Below are 18,098 nucleotides of genomic sequence, written 5' to 3'. Positions count from 1 at the left end.
TATATACTGTATATCTAAATAATCAAGTTGGATATACAGACTGAAACAACAAAAGTATAACATGACCAGTAGTGTTTACAAGCCTCCTGATAAAGTCAGTACTCAGCTAGTCACTGCTCAGATGCTTGTAATCAATTGTTGTATCATTTTTTTAACTCGCACAGTACAGGCAGAAGTTATTTCGAGCAAAATCTGCAAACAGTTAGACTCAGAATCTCTCAGATCCTAGTTTGTGTCTTCAGTATCCCCCCATAACTCTCCTAACTTTTTCTAAACCCCATCTTGCTCATGTCTTCTCCCTGCCCCCGTTTTCTTTCCATCTCTGAGTGAATATCTGCGTGCGTGCGTGCGTGCGTGCGTGCGTGCGTGCGTGCGTGCGTGTGTGTGTGTGTGTGTGTGTGTGTGTGTGTTTGTGAGTTGGTCAGCCCTCCCCACAAGCAGAGTAAAGTTAACTCCCCCCCTTTTTCCCTCTCTCTCCCTGTCTCTCAGCTGGCCTCACTGCTACTGTCAGACCTGGTTGGAGGACGATCGGCACCAACGGCTGCTGCCGATGCTGGTGTGTTTTGTGTGGTGTGCTCTTTCTCGAGTTGCGACCGACCCACACACTCACACAGTGGCTTGCATGCCTGATACTCCCCCCACGTCCTGCTCTCCCTCCCTCTCTGACACATACTACACACACTCACTCAGAGGGGGAGCCAGTGGTTGTGAGCGTCAGAGCCTGGCGTGTGGAAAGAGCTGAACAACGGAGCGCAGAGGAAAAGTGAGGAGCACAGGAGGGAGACTTGTACCATGCCAGAGCAGAGAGAAAAGCCGAGGGGCTGCCTCTCTCTCTGTCTCTGGAGCCGGAGTCCTCTGTTATTGCTTGGACTGTTTTCCCTCCAACAACAGGCCAACGGTAAGTTACAGTAAACTTTCTCCACTCGCTGCTGCCCTCAACACTTCGGCTGTTTCTACCTTGGCTTTGCAGTGATGTCACTCTCCTGCAGCTCATTAGATGGGCTCTGTTTTTATGTGTGCTTTCTTGAATGTGTGAACTAAGGTTTTTCTTTGAGTTGTAATTTTGATAAGCACACTTTGGTATGCGGTGTCTGTTTTCTGCAAATAATCTGGGATCATAGTGAGTTTGATCAAATATCTTAAAATTGTGGTAATTTTTGTAGAGGTTATCTGAGACACAAAATATTGGATAGTTTTTTTAAATTGTTATATTTGGACATACCCATTCATGTCTGCACCCAGTGGATCAACTTATCAGTGCCAGTTCTTCAAAAAATGTCTCAGCAGAATGAGTTTTTCAGCTTTTCGTTCCTTATGTTATAACGATGCATTTTTGTCTTTTTTAAATAAAAGTCAACCTGGTATCTTTTTCACAAATGGCTAAATAGCAAATGCATATAAACATATATTTATGACAGTTTTAAGAAAATGTATTAAAAAACTTATTTCAGGCTTTCGGTGCACCTGTTCTTTAGTTCCAGAATAAAGAAGAAAACAAAACACAAAATGTTCCACCACAGACCAACAGTTGTTATGTTTACTAGCATCAGCTGCATTGGTTGCTTCCATGTTTGGTATCAACAGTGTGATATTTGAGGTGTTGTGAAAAGAATGTGTCAGTTTATCTTTGATTTATTGTATCGTTACACATTTAGGAAAACTTGTATTTTTGCTTTTACAACCTTTTAAGTTTGTTTTGCGATTTTATAAGCTCGTCGAATACGTTATGCTCGTTTAATAAAAACTTAAGAATGAGCCTTAATTAGTTTTAAATTGCTTTTTCATTTCACTAACATTTTTCTTGTCAGAGGAAATAATATGATTTGGCGTGACCCAAAGCAGACTGCCAACTTAGATGTGATTGAGAGTTTTTACAGATTATGGTGAGACCTCCCCGCCCCAAAGAGGGGCCACTCATACCCAAAAGTAATCAGTCAATAACAGTGGAAACATGTAAAAAGCTGGACAGGAATTAGCAGGATGTTTTGATTGGCTTCATTTCCATAAACATTTCATGATATCAAGCACTTTGAAATACCACAATTACAATGTGAAAAGAAAATATATTTAATTTTACACATTTTTGTTATATATTTTTGTTATTTTTTTTTATTTTTTTTTTATAAATGCCTGTTTCATTTCAGAAACAAACTTCTCAGTTATATAAAAACAAATTCAATTTAAATCTCTCAGGTTACAAATAATTTTAACTTTTACCGTAAAAAAAAAGATTTCTTTATCTCTTTGATTACGTTTCTTCACTGTTGTTCTATTTAAAGAGATTGGCATTTATTTTGAACACCAGTGATTATTTTAAGCCAGCAAAGGCTCGTAACTTTTACTCATAGGTGATGAGATTGTCATGTGTTTCTGCCATCCCTCTCGCATGTCTGTCGTTTCTGTAAATGTCACTTCTGGGTTTTCTTTGTTAGGCAAGCCCTTTTGTCCAGATTTTTTTTTTTTTTTTTAGATGCTCCAGCAGCTATTAAGAATTCAATGGAAATTTCAAAACTTACACACAAACACACAGAGGATTTGAATGCGACCAGTGGCCAATCTGTCTGAAAAGTCTCTGAAGAGCTGCCAGAGAGTAAAGCATGTGCTAAATCTCATATTAAAATGTATATTTAATGGGAAAAAAAAATATACACATTAAATTAATTATTGCATTTCTATTTCCCAGTTCTTATTGAATGAAAAAGTACTTGTGACATGGTTGTGAGTCTTATGCTTTACTGCAGAGCCTTTAATGAGTGAAAAGGTTTGGTCCTTGATTTGTGCAGATTTGAGCAAAATGCTCTGGATGTTAAAAAAAAAAACTATTCAAAATGTCATCAGACTTTGGTTCTGTTTCTCCTGAATTCTGCTAAAACCACACTAATTCCTGATTTCTCAGGGTTTTTACCCAAATCTAGTTTATGCCAGTCAGAAAGCCTTATAATACTTTGTGGACGATGAATACACCAGTGCTTTTGTCTTAAAAAAGCTTTAGATAAAAAATAGCAACAACTTTGTGTCATCAGACCACCAATACAGCCACAGAATCACTTCATGATGTTTTTCAAGTAAAACTTGTTCATTTCATTTTTGTGTGGCCACATGTTAGTAATACTTTACCTTAATATGCACCACTTATTAAGGTCATTATTGATGATCCCTTTAAGAATCATAGCAATCTCCTACACTTTCAGCACTTTCAGTGTAAGATGAGGTGTGTCCACTTGGTTTGGAAACAGCGTTTGCAAAGTCATTGGTCTTAATTTGTTTTACCTGTCCCAAACATGGAAATTACACTCTCCTTTTCTTCCCCTGTTACTGGCACATCTTTGTCAGTAACAGGGAGAGAAAACATTACAGGAGTTGATTAATGTTTCTATTTGTTGTTATTAATGAAGTGTAGTGAGGTGCTATGAAAGATGACCGTGTTTTCTTGAAGTCTTTAAAATGTAAAGTTATCTTCTCAGCAAAAAGAAAAAAAAAAAAAATGAAAATGTTAGAATGTGAAATCTACAAGAACACTCTTCTGTTCAATGTGTCTAAATAGCGTGCAGTACTCTCTGCACCACTGCAGATCAGGTGTGTTTTTGCTTAAACTCACCAGCCAGCTCTGCCCATGTGCTGCCGCCACATCACACCCTCAAGCCAAGAATATTTACATCAACTACCAAGAAGCGGTGACATCCCTGCTTGGCATCTCAGAGGCATAACAGTGACTTGTTGAATTTTGCCCTCTTTCCCATCTCACCACTAGAACCAAATTTAGTCCTCTCTAGGGACGCTGGAGATTTAGATTGGAACATTAAACAGGTCTGACTTGACATTAAAGCCTTATCATATTTGTGACCTGAGACGTTGCTTTGTTATGGAAGCTGAATCAGGGTCACTCGTCTCAATTTGATTTAAAACCATTTTGTTTAGACTTGCAGCAGCCCTGTGCATTTGTTGACACGTACAGTAGATGATTGACTGGTCTGGAAACGGGATCATTCGGTGGTTGACACGCAGATGATGGATTGTTCTGACAACGCGCTCTGCTCCGACTGAACAGGCCAATAGTTGTAAGGAAGAGAGAAAAAAGAAAGAGGGACAGTAAGAAAGAAAAAGCTGACGTAGTTAAAGCAGGTGTTTTATTTCCACTTGTTTATTTTAACTGTCTTCCCAAACTCCCACTGTAAAACAACTCGCGGATTCCTTATGAACTGAACCGAGGCCTGTAGAGTCAGCTGGTTGTTTTGCAGTTGAAGACAAAGCTGCTGACAGCTCCTCTGTTGTGTCTTTCAGATGAGCACAGTTTGCTCTTTGGCGTTTTTGTCATTGTCTCTGGAGCAAGCAAATAAAGGACATGGCGGCCATTAGTTTACAAGGAGACTGGAAGCACACTGACTTCGTTCACTTTCTGAATCACACACACGCACATATTTTTTGACCTTCCACCTACACCCAGCTGTAGTCCTCAATGTGAGTTCTGGGAAGTGACGAGGGAGCGCGATAGCTTACATTTCATTGTCCTTGGTGGGAATAAGCACTACTGTATCGGTTTTCACTGTCAAAGCCCCTGCCAGTTGCTTTGCTTTTGTCACTGCTCTCTAATAAGGCTGTTGCACATCGCAGGGATAAAAGCTCAGTTCTAAAGGAATAAAACTCTCATTAGCTCCTTTTGTTTTGTGCAAGGCTAATTACGTCGCTGAACTTGTAATTTCTGTAAAGGTGTTTAATTATTTTCTGAGAATTTTCAGAAAGATCAGTCTGTTGTAATTGTGTTCATGATTCAAAGAGTTTTATCTCAGTCTTTTGCAGCATGCAGGGGAAAACGTATTGTCCTTGCAGAAAGCAAACATCAATATTTTTGATCAAGAATTTTATTTTTTAAATTCTTTAAGAGGAACTTTGCCCTAGAGCTGGGTCATAGTGCAACTTTTGCTGGCTCCTTGGTACTCGTCAGTCTAAAAGGTTTTTTTGTTGTTTTTTTCCAGGATGCATTCGTTCACTTGATGGAAACTGATATCTATTAGAACCACTAATGTACAGGCTTTAGGGCTGAGAGGTAAAGTGATTATGTCAGTTATAGGAAATGTGTATAAAGTACGCTACAGCAAACTCACACCTTAGCCCTTTCTTTATCACATTCAGTAGTCAGCCACTGGATGAAATTACCAAAGCAGGGTCTAGAGGGCAATTCGGTAGAAGTTGAATATGACATCCGAAGGAGGAAGCATTAACTTGTTTACATGGGCCTAATGCAGCATGTTTCCCATAGAATGGCTGATATAAACATTGAAGAGATGGTTCCATTCAGATGACCTCTAAAATGTTCAGTTAGTGGAAGTGTGGAGAGTTTGAGACTGAGAGGTATTGTATGCCGTAATGGATACAGATCGGGTAACTTCTAGCCCAGTCAGATTACCAGTCTGGCACTGACTTCTTAAGACGCAGCTGGAGCTGAGGAAATTGTGTGTGTGCGTGCATAGAAAGACATACTGTGTGTGTGTGTGTGAAAGAGAGTGTGTGTGTGTGAAAGAGTGTGTGTATGCGAGACAGAGAGGGGTAGAGAGTGAGAAGATTTTTTTTTATGTGTACCAGTCTGAGTATAAGTGAACTTTCTGATTGCTTAGTACCCCAAAATATGTTAAAATTGAAAAATGTTCCACATTTTATTTGGTAGAGGTAGTGGATTTGAATCTGTTTTGTTAACATTTAACAAAGAGTGAGAATCTTGTCTGGCAATCAAAGATCAGTTCAATTCCAAAATACTTTGTTAATCCCAAAAGAAAACTGGATAAAAGCTGATCAAGGAAACATTGGAAACATTCTGCCCAGGTGATCAATTCATGTCTATTTAACATTAATAATAATAATTCAAAGCTAATTTGAGTGTTGTGTCTGAGCTAGAAAAATACAATATTTATAAATACATTTTTGAGTAAAATTTATTTTTATGTAGCTGCTTATCAACATGATATTCACCTTTTTTCAGTGTCCCACACCTCCTATTCACCTGATATAACTTCCATGCAAAAATAATATTAAATTACACCACATAAAACATTCATAAATGCACACTGATAAGTATTTAATAGATAACCTTAAGTTAATGCAGGGTGATGTAGTTATCAAGTGTTTTGACTATTTATTGTTAATTTTGCAGGTAAATGTTAAAAGTAGTGGTTGATTTTTTTTAAAAAACTTACTGCTGATATGTTGTTGGTGGGCTTATCCAGAAATGGTCCAACAAATGAAATTCTGCTTGGAGTCTCTTCCTTCCTTGGGATGGCTAAATGATCAACCAGAAGTAAGATTTTAAGCAAAGAAACGTTTGCAAAAATTTGCACACCGCTTGTTTGCAAATTTTCAGTTAATGTAAAGTTTATATTTATATTAGTATTCTGAAAAAAAAATGTTCAGGAACATTAATAATATAAATGTCTTAATAATTGTTGTGAGCTCAAGTCCTGATAGTGCAGGCTGCACGTCATGGTAAACACAATTAAGTGATGGACAGATAACAGGTGAGGAGGAGCACAGCATAGCTGGCTGTCACAACTGCAGCACAGAGGGACTAAAGGGCTTAGAGTTTTCCATGCAGTCATGCTCCCTCACTTTGCCCCTCTGACCTCCCCCTTCTGCTCTTGGCATATCTGAATAGATTTTCTATCTATCTATCTATCTATCTATCTATCTATCTATCTATCTATCTATCTATCTATCTATCTATCTATCTATCTATCTATCTATCTGCATACCATACCAACTTTATTTATAAAGCACTTTAAAACAACCACAGCTGATACAAAGTGCTGTACATTAAAACACAACATAATAATAAAAAAAAACTCTTACAGTTTAAAAAACAAACAAACATACAAATTAAAATTGGGTCCCGCTGGAGTTGAAAGCCAAGTAAAATAGATGGGTTTTAAGACGAGCTTTAAAAGTGGACAGAGAAGGGGCCTCTCTAACCTGTCGTTCCATAACTTGGGGCCCATGACAGAGAAAGCCCTGTCCCCTCTGAGCTTCCTTCTGGATCTCGGTACCTCCAAGAGCAGCTGATCTGCGGACCTGAGAGACCGATTGGGTATGTAGGGGTGAAGAAGCTCAGAGAGGTAAGCCGGGGAAAGATTATGTAGTGATATAAAAACAAACATAAGAATTTTAAAATTAATCCTAAAATATACAGGCAGCCAGTGAAGTGAGGCCAGGACAGGAGTCATATGCTCCCTCTTTCGAGTTCCTGTCAAAAGTCATGCAGCAGGATTCTGAACCAGCTGCAGACATGAGAGCAGCGACTGACTGACTCCCAGATATAGTGAGTTGCAGTAATCCAGTCGAGTCGAAATAAAAGCGTGGATCACTGTTTCAAAATGCTGCCTGGAAAGAAAAGATTTCACTGATGCCAATCGCCTTAAATGATAAAGACTCAATATTTCTCAAACACGTCTCAGTTTAGCAAAGTGACTTCATTTGTTTTGAGCTAAGAGTTGTTTCAGCAGTAAACCTGTTTCAACAAATACGTGTACGAAGCCAAGCCAGATTAAGAGATAATATGTTGAAAAAGGTTTTTACTTCCTCTGTGATTTGATAAAGCTTTGTGAGTAGAAACAAAGCTTAATAATTTATAGAGAAAAAGATCTATCAAAATCAAAGGCCCCTTTGAAAAAAAAAAACATTTTTAACCCAACCTCCAGCTCTCTCGTCTGCTCTTTGCAGTTTTTGTTTTTTGCATTTCTTAGAACAAAATTGAAATTCTCAAAACTGCTTGTTCAATCTTCAAACCATTTTGTCACCTGTGCCCTTAAAAAAAAGCAGTTTCCTGTTCCTCCGAGCAAGTTGCAAATCCTTTAGTCTTTCCATCATGGAGGTGATTATGTAATTCTCTGCTTTTTTTCCTACATTTTCAATTTCTTTTGTCAAGCAAAGCAAAATGTACTGTTTGTGCCTCTGTTGAATTGTCTCAACTTCCACAACATTTAAACATAATTTCATTGTATAAGTTTTAACGTGCAAAATGCTTCAGCAGTTTGTCATAACATGTGAGGCATTTTGCCATACATTTCTGTTACACTTCTTTCTAAATCTCTCCTGAACTGTCACATCAGAAAAATAAATAAATTCACCCTGTTATTCAGGGTCATTTGTGCATATCAAGAGTTACTCTTTTAACCAAATGGCTTTGCAATAGAGACAATCATCATACGCTGTGATAGGTACCTAATGGGTGTCCAGATGGGAATGGATGTTGAGTGTGTCTGCTTACTGTGTGCAGGGTTTCAGCTGGCAGCATGTTTGGCCAGTGAGATAGTTAAGAGAAGGCCTGGAGCCACTGATGGGTGATATGTGACTAAGTTAATGGGAGGCTAATCAGGCGTAGGAGACAGTGAAACGCATTCAGCTTTAAACACACATTAACTGGCGTAGTCGCTCCTCAACACACGAATGCACTATAATACCCAGATTCTTCACGCTATCAACGCTAATGTTGGAAATATGGTGATATCCCTTTAATAGCCACCTACACTTGAACACATCTGAACTCATGCAACCATGCACACTGAATGGAAAGTAATTGCTTGAGTCACTGCAGATGACTGAGACGCCACAGACCAGAACTTTTGGAAATAAACACATAGCAGCTGTAATGTTAACACCGTCAGCGTTCCTTCTCTACACACATTCGCTCTCTGTTCCTGTGGCACACAGTAAGACACTAACCAACACATAGACTTTTTTTTTTTACTTTTTGTCCTCAGCGGGAGACAGTAGATCTTAGACTTTTTAATTTATCATGGGGTTTCTTGTTACAGCACTTGCCAGATATGTTGCCATGATTGCTGAGTGACATAGCTGTTATGTGGTGTCAAAGTTTAAACTGTATTTTTGCAGTTTAATGGTATTTTTGCTTTGTGCTTTTGCACTGTTTCTTAAGTAGCTGTTGTCAAACTAAACTAGTAACATATTTTCGGTCTCCTAATGTTGTGGCAGGATATTTTGTTCATTATTTTTTTACAACATTACAATTCAATAGATTATTGAACTTTACTCTCATATACTTGTGCATTATTTAAGAACATGCCAGTGACATTTTAATTTCAGATTTGCTGCATGTTTTGTATTATTTGACCAGGTTGGAACTTTAACTGCCTCTCAGATCGCCTTACATTGTTATAAATAGGACTTTATGATTGACTAAACAACACAAGTGTTAAGGCTAGAAAGAAAATGTGACTATCCACCCTGCATTTCCATGCTTGACATCTGCTAAATTTGATTTTCACCAAAGGTGTAGAAGATGGCGGCTAAGCATCTAAATATTTTTTCATGTGCTCAGAAGATATTGCTACATATGCTTTCTTACTTATCCCTAAACTGTTCTCGACCCCTAATTTAGTCTCTTACTAACTAGACAAATGTGAAGCCTAACATTTGGCATGCCAGCTAAGGTCTGTATAGAGTCTTGGTTTAGCTGAAGAAATTTTTGGAATATCTCTGAGCATTCCAAGGTTTGAACTTGGGGTGAACTTGCTTGGATGCCATTCAAGACAGATTGGCAACTGTCTTCGCTGTTTTCCAGCTGCACATATTATATTTGACTGTAAAACAAAAAAAAAAAAAAATTCCAAATTGTTTGAAAATGTTTCATAACCTTTGTCGATTGTTAGGGACGTTTTCCCTTTTGTGTTTAATACACACCTGAATTTTGTTTAGACATTTACTGTCATCAGCAGATATTTCTTTTAAGTCTCTCCCAATGAAACAATGTTGCGCATGGTTTCATAAAGCTGAATTTTTTAGGGGGTTGTATCCTTTTTTTTTTTTTGCTTTTAGAGCATATGTGCACTTTTAGCATGGATTCTGTCCAATCTGTTCAAAATGAGACCCCGTATCCACTAATCAGTAACAAGGAAGATCCATCCTGCTCCTCCGGAAGCTGATGTTAGACATTCAGTCAGAAACTCCTTTCGGACACCCTAGAGTAGCTTCTCTCACAGTGGCTGAGGAGTGGGATCAACTCGTAATAGGAGCAAAGTTTTGCTGGTTTCTAAAGATTGGGACCACAGCCACTGTCTGTCTTGTTGAAGGTGTTGTTAAAGTCCTCGGTGTTTCACTCTCAATCGTCCCACAGTCACCATCTAATGGCAAATTCATCCACTTTTGGTAACCTGCCTCTGGGGAGATTTTCAAAAATGTCAGTGATATCTGTAATGACAATTGACTGAATGTCCCTAAGTCCCGCCTTATTTTTTTTTTAATTGTCCTATTGTGAAAACAGTTTTAACTTTTTTTTTTTTTTTTTTGTAAAAACACTGTTATATTGGGCTTTTTTATTTCTCCTGTCACTACTTATATAAAATGTCATCCCTTTGTATGCAAGTATATCTTCTGTTATTTTATGAATCTTTGATTCTTCATTCCACTTTTGTCAAAGTAGTCATTTGTGTTTCAGTGTAAAACCAGAACCAACAACCAATAACTTTGTTAGTTAGGTTAGTAATCGAATCTATCCCTGTCACTGTAATCAAGCTTTGGATGTGCAATCCAAAGCTTGATTACACACACAAGTTAAAGTTGTTTGCAGATTATTGAGCTTCTAACTTTTTTTTTTTTTTTACTGAGAAATTCCACACTTGTCAGTAATCACAAAAAATGATTTTCAAATTGGTGTAACTAATTCATCAGTTTGTCTGCGAGTATTTCTGAATGCTGAATAGTGCCTGTTTTTTGTGTAAAATGATACACTTGAAGATATATTTGCCATGGACAGCTTTTCCTTTGTGTCGTTGAGGCCTTATTTAATCTGTTTATTTGCCACTTTTTCAGAACAAAATCTCACATGACAATATTACATTGAACATGATTAAAAGTAAGTGGTTTATCTTCTAAAAGTCCAAAGAATGTTTACCATTGTTAAACATGTTAGCATAGCTATAAGTTTACTTTTTTTCCTTGAATTTGAGCTTGGTTTGGTCATAAATACATCGTAGCAAATCATTATTATTAGTGATTACATTTAAGGTCAGACAATTATAATCGCCCACCTTAGATACCATCAAATTGGTCTTGAATGCTGTTAATGGTGGTGATGTTCTTAATGGGAAGGACGGTCCCAAATCAGATCAGCACTATATATATATATATATATATATATATATAAGTATGTATTAAAGTTTAGTGTATAAGCTGTAGATCAATCCTCACAGTGGAGAATAGTGTTTCTTTAAAACACTGCACTGATACTGATACTGCACAGACCCTGTGCCTGCTGTGTTTCTGTGTATGTTTTTTATATAAAGCATTCTTTTGTGACACACACATTTGTCTGACCGAACACAAGAACAGATGCTGTAGGATCCTAAAGTGGATCTTTAGAGATTCTTATGGCTTTGTGGCAGCAGTTAAAAAAAGAAAAAGAAAAATCGGCACTGAATAAATACAATGGCTCTCAAACTTCAAAGTAAATATGTTCTTAATACAGCTTTAACAAGATGTTTGGCTATAAAAAGTCTCCCCAGCCATGAAAAATAGGATTTTGAGACATAAAATCTGACAGAAAGATACATTAAAGAAAAAATAAAAAATAAAAAAAACAATTTGCAGCTGTTAATGGGATATACATTTCAAATAATTCATATGGAAAAATATAACAAAAATAAAAAATAATAGTAATGTGAACAACATAAAGTAACACTTGGCTAAACCACCTTTCAACTGTTAGAGGTGTATGAGTTTCATACATTTCAAGTTGGTTGTATTTGTCCAATCTACAGCACATAAGCTCCTAAATTACTGACTTATTAAAGACATTAAAATGTTATTTGAAACTTTATATTGATTTATTACATTCAGTTAGTTATGCTTTAAACACTGAGAGATTTTTTTTCAGCTAAGAAGCAAAGAGTCCAGAAAAAGAAGAGCTGAGTCATCATTCAGACTGGGGCCTGAAATTGAATTAATGGGTTATTCACTATATGATTTGCGAGCTTAAGTGTGTGCGCACTGCAATCAGGCTTGTCTAGCTTTTTATGTACATACTGTTTTTTTCTCTCTCACACATTTACTTGTTTTTCAGTTGAATTAATGCAAATTTTCTGAGCCAGATTAGATTTTAGACTTTTATTGCGCTGTTAAAATATATTTTAATTGACTTTTATAGTCACATGTTTTACTAAGGCTTTCAATCTTCGACTATACTGCTTGGTAAAATTAGGGCAGAGTTTAGGAGTTGGATTTAAACCACAAGCATCACACTTAGTAACAGTACACACCCACAGCCCACAGATCCAGCCGGATCCCCGCTGTCTGTGAATTGATGTGGGCTGTTTTGTGATGAGTAGGAGCTCACAGATGGCAGCGAATGGGAGAAAAGGAGCTTTTCAGGAGGAGACCAGCTGGTCCTCTTTCTCTCTCTTGCTTTGCTCTCACACCTCCTTCAAGGACCGCTTCATCGTTCCTGTTATTTCAAAGGGAACACTGATGGCCCTCTGGAATTCACTCAGAGTTCCGACATCCTTGTGTGTCTGTCAATCAGGCCCGTGAAAAGGAGGTCTCGCACAGAAACCCAGACACACGCCCCTCTGGTTGAGGCATAAAGCAGCTACATAACAGCTGTAAAGCCAGAAAAGCGTGCTGGATCATTACCGCATCATTCATCAGTGTGACATAATGAAGGATTGTTGAAAAGCTGTTGATGATGTTCCTGCGTTGGACTATAGAAGAGCAGAGCTGAATGAAACAACATCCATCTTTTTTTTTTCTTATTATTATTCTGTTTCTGCAAAATTAACCTCAGTTCCGTCTGAGCATGAAAACTTTATTTCTGTCTTCTTTTTTGGACAATTTATTCTAACAGGTTATGGAACTAGTTAATAGAGGCCATGTAACGCTACTTTCAAATATAGCAAATAAAAATTTTCATAAGAATAACTGAATAAAGGTTTCGAGTTGACTATTATTGAATGGTTGAAAAGATTTACAGATAAATTGACTCTGAAATCAGTTAGAGTCCTGCAGAGCTTTACAAAATCTATGACATAAAATATTTACTTTTTAAATCCTAATTCTTTATTAAAAATTATATTCAGGGTTATAGAAAAAAAATGCGATGTTCTTTTAAAACAAAAAAGCGGGATTAAAAAAAAAAAAAAAAAAAAAAAAAACATCACTTGAAACAATGCAGTAATTTAATTCATATCTTTTTATTCCCGACTTCACTGTTTGCCATTTGAGGTGAGCTAACGAAACCAGAGCAGGGACACAGTTTAACAATTATTCTATTTGGGTGATAATGTGCAATAGTCAAACTCAGCAATTAAAATGAGCAAACCTTGTGAGGAATTCCTTTGTCACAAACTTGAAAGCCAAACACTTGCGCACAGCCAAAACAGCTAGACTGGCGACCTTGGCTTCCCAGCATCCCACATGCAGAAATCGGGGTTCATTATCGCATTCCTCTGTATGTGGGATGGCTTGGCTCATCTCTGAACTGACAGGAAGAAGGACGTGGACTTAAGAGCAGGAACTGAGCGCACTTAGCTGTGGACAGAAACGCAAAAGTTAAGAGAGGGAGTAAAAGGCGGAGAGAAAATAAAGAGAGCTTTTCACCTTCCATGTTTCTTTTGCTGTGCGGAGCATCCTGTCAAACACCTGGAAGATTAACTGCTGCTTCAGCAGGGCGAGGGAGGGAGTGAATGTCAGCGTGGTCAAATGAGTAAGTCTTAAGTGGAGTCGGGGGGCAGGCGGTGTTTACACGGGGGTCGGTGAAAGGGTTTTTCTGGTTGGTCTTGTTTGACATGGCCATGATAACTAATGAATATGTTCCCTCTGTCTCAGCTCTCCTCTGTCTGTCTATCTTACTTCAGATCTTGGCTCTTCATCTTGCTCCCTCACACACAATACCCCTCCCCTCACTTCCACCTCCTCTGTCTATTTAAGTGTCTTTTTTTTTCATTTCTTTTTAGCACAAAGCTACATCTGTGGGAAAGAAAAGGCTAAAGGGTTTGTAGGTTTGAGGGGGATGCTCTTTAATTGCGTGTTGACAGTGGCCTCCAAATCCTGCCATCAAGCCAGGAAAAATAGCCTTTAGGGTAGACCTGAGAACTCACACTGGCATATGAAAGGCCATTTCAGTCAAAGGGCTTGAAACAATTATTGTGTCAATGAGGTGCTGGGAAACTTAGCCAACTTAAAGCAATTTTATACATCGATACAAGTCTTCAAGCCCAAAATCAGACCACAACAGAAGGTGGTCTGATTTCAAACATAAAACTTTATGTTTTATAAATAAAGTTTATTGCTTATTGCTAAACTATGTTTTCCAGCTTTGGATGAAACTGCTAGGTCAAAGTTTTCAGTCTATTTTAACCGGTCTCCTGCGGACAGACTGGAAAGGCTTCTAGAAAACATGCGTCACCATTTTTAAAGGTCATCTCTATAGTCCAAAGCAAGCACATTCATAAAACATTGGAAATGCTTTTAATGGTCTCTACAAATAAGATGTTAGTGTTGGAGAAGAACTGATTGTATTTTCTGCAACCACTTCAAACTTTAATTTTTACCTGCCGATTTTGTTTTTCTCTGTAAACTTTAAGAACCAGTTAAATTATAGTATTATTTTTGTGCCCCACTTAACTGATTTACAAAAACCATTATAGACTCTGCTATATTTTGTCTGAACAGAAGTTTCTTCAAGAAAGTCTTATTTTCAAAGATATAATAGCAATCATACCACTGGCAGTTTTTAATTAAAAACTTGATCAAGTAACAGAATAATCCCTATTGCCTGAAATGTAATTTTGCATGCACACAAAAACTGGTTATTTTTTAAAATATTGGTTATGCAAACTGCAATTGCACATCTCTGAGGAGGTAGAATTGCAGACAGCACATCAACAGGTGGGAGTTGAGTTTATTCATGAGCTTTAATACAGATCATTTAAAACTGTCTTGATCAGGATCCAAGCCCACTGGAGATTTTATATCCCTAGTTTTAATATGTGACTATTGTCTGATCAAACAATATTTACTACGTACACTTCCCCTCCCCACTACAGCCAAAACAGGCATACGTAAAGGAGCCCACGATCACTAAAATCTAGAAAACGTTGCATTAACCTATTTCCTTCACACAGATGCCTTAACAGACGTTTGTTTTTTTTTGTTTTTTTTCCTTCTCTTGTAAATTCTTATACTGTGCTTTCTCTAAGGGGTAATTGTTCTGTAAGAGGTTTTCTTGCATAAAGCAATGTTAATGCGCTGCCTGTTTGTGTCTCTCCAAGTGATGTTCACACACATACACACACGCAAGCATGTGGAGAGCAGCAGCCAAGTATCCCAGGTGCAGACTTGGATGTGAAAGGCTTTGTGTTTTGTCAACAGAACAGCAGCACCTCACATGGCAATCCGCTGGACTCACACTGGGAAGGCAGAGAGCAAATTATAAGAGGAAGAGAAAAGGAATTTCACAGAATGAGATCAGAGGGATTTGCAAGATAACAGCAACAATGAGCAAACAAAGGAAAAAAAAAATTGACAGCTTAGTTGGGAAAAATGGAAACGCCTAAGTATTGGTTTACTAAACCAAGAGAGGAGGAGAGGAGCTGTCAAACAGAGAAATATATTAAGTGAGGAAAACATAGGGGTGCTTGGCAATAAATGAAACACAAAGTGACTTAGCATTAGTGAGTGTGCTCGAGAAATGAGAGGGAAGAGGGCAGAGTGAGAGAAAGGGTGGAAAAGGCCAGTGGCCTCTGCTCTGTCCCCTCTGTGTGCTGCTAAACTGCCCACCAGTTCCCTGCAGCTCTGTCACTTCTCGTTTGTTAATCCCCTGTTCTTCTCCCCCTCCTACTCTTCCTCGTTCCCTTTCGCTCAAATCGGTCAATTGTTAATGTGACCTCTTTAAACCCCACCGTCCCTCTCTTTCAGTTTTGTCAACAAATTACCCATGTGTACAGGAGGGACATTTAGGAAGGGGAAGTGCTGGAAATTAAAGTTAAGCAATTCATTGAAAGAAATCCCAAAAGCAATGTTTTGAGTGTTTGAGTGGAGAACAAGTTGTCTTTTTAGATGTATTTTTAATTTGCGTTAACGAAATTAAAATACCGTAGCACAGTTTTATTTTCAAATTGCTGTTTCTTACTTTTGGATGAGACAAACAGGACATCTGCACCTGTGATTTATTTATTTTTTTTAAGAAAAAAAAAATGTCAATGCAGATTTTTTTGTGATTTGTATAAGACAGCACTGATGAGATGATCAAACACAACAATATTCCCTCAGAACTAAAACCACTGCAGCCTGATATCACAGGGGCCCGACCCGTCGTCAGGTTTCTTTTGATTAGCAAGATATAAAAAACAAAAGTATTGCTCAATAGAAATAGACATCAAAACTCCTAAAAACTCAGATACATTTTTATTGACACCATAATGTGGACAACTTTCTGTGCACATGCACACACTAAGATTTTATTAGTCAGATTGTTACTATGTACACAATTTTCCCCTAAAAAGACAAAAAGTACAACAGACGAGAGCTACTCCTCCACAGTCATGACCATAGGTTGCAACAAAACTTTAGTGTTTTGTTGCAATACCTTTTGTACATCCATCAAATTAGGCTAATTATACCATCTGACAACTTTTATCTTTTCAGATATTATTCAGGAGTGTCTAAACTTGGGGCCATTATCAGCCTTTGGGCCGTTTTGCAGTCTCCAACTAACTGCTAGCTGTCAGGAAACACAGTTGGTGCATAAAGACACTATTTGAAATAGTTCCTGTGTATGTGGAAATATTTCTACCATAAACATAAACATCAGCCTAGAAAGACAAAATATAAGGGACAAACTTGAGACTTGCCTTTGTAATCCTAGTTACTACTCTAGATGTTGGGTAAAGTTTAACATCTTGCACACAGTGTTGCATTTGTTTTAGTGTACTTGCTAGGTCATTCTTTAATGTCTTTCAATCAGCCTATCAATGAGTCTATGCTTAAACATTTGTGCCATTTTACGACTTGGCTCAAATAGAGCAGATCATTTAACAAACTCTCTTCCTGCTGGCCGTTATGTTTTCAGGTACGATTTTCTCATTTAAAATAACTCATTTAAAATATATGTTCCTATTTTACACTTACTCTACAGTGTCTAGCTTTCCACAAGCTAGACATGTGAAAAGTATTGACCCAATCTTTATAGCTCACTGTTTGTTCCAGCATGTACAGTTTTTCTTGTAGCTTTTCCGTGATGTGAACATGTTTAAATAAAATACCAGAATCTTCTTCCAAAATCATGCTTAATTTTAAGAGCTTGCTTAGGACCATCGCTGCTTGCAGCTGTTGTGCATCTGGCCTCACTGTTCATTCTGTATGAATAAAAACCTTGAAAGCCGTGGAAGAAAGACACATCTGCGATTCCCCTTCTCCCCTCAAGTGACAAACAGGTGCCTTTTGAAATGAGATAACCAGGGAAAACTGGAGCTTTGTTCTAGTCTTTTAACAGCTGTAGGGGTTGGATAAGTTAAATAATCTGCTGTGAGAGAGTGCCATGGTATCAGGTGTTTGTGCTCGTTTGTTTTATTTCTCATGCAAGGAGAATGTTTTCATCAGGTTCTCCTTGTCCATTTCGTATTTTGTTGTTTTAGTGGATTCGATGTGCTTCACCACTGTGTGCTGGATTATATTTCAATTCAGTCAGCCAGCTCATGAAGCTCAGATGTGAATCCAGAGTTTGCTCCACTGATATTTGTCATCTTGGCTGTGACCTCATCACTCGCTGCATGCCAACTCTGGGAGAGCAGATATTAAACTTTCTTCCCTCGGGGGAACTTACAAACCCACCAACAAATACTGAGAGAGAGGCAGGGCTCAGCAAATGCATTATGAGGAGTTTAATCAGAGCAGCAGAGAGCGACACAATATATAGCATTAAAATATATAGCGATAAACTGCCATGACGGGCGTATAGGAACCCGACAAATGAGAAACCTAAACTGCATGATAGATCAAAGAGCAAGGAGGACAGGAGACATAAATTATGCATAACTGTTTACCGTATTTTTCGGACTATAAGTTGCTACTTTATTCCTACGCTTTGTATCATGCGGCTTATA

General features: G+C 37.8%; 1 protein-coding gene across 2 annotated transcripts in view; it reads left to right on the top strand.

Annotated features, from left to right (window-relative positions):
* LOC106936532 (bone morphogenetic protein receptor type-1B) overlaps positions 1–18,098 on the top strand; it is a 71,788-nt gene that overhangs the window by 41,121 nt on the left and 12,569 nt on the right. For both annotated transcript variants that reach the window (XM_015017598.1, XM_015017597.1), the window contains one exon: positions 490–898. In XM_015017598.1, the coding sequence (XP_014873084.1) occupies positions 793–898 (106 nt within the window). In that variant the 5' untranslated portion in view covers positions 490–792. The remainder of the gene's footprint in view (positions 1–489; positions 899–18,098) is intronic.

Source organism: Poecilia latipinna, unplaced genomic scaffold (genome assembly GCF_001443285.1).
Source record: "Poecilia latipinna isolate Pla-1442-1.1 unplaced genomic scaffold, P_latipinna-1.0 Scaffold2165, whole genome shotgun sequence".
Lineage (NCBI taxonomy): Eukaryota > Metazoa > Chordata > Actinopteri > Cyprinodontiformes > Poeciliidae > Poecilia > Poecilia latipinna.
This window is presented reverse-complemented; position numbering and strand designations above follow the sequence as displayed.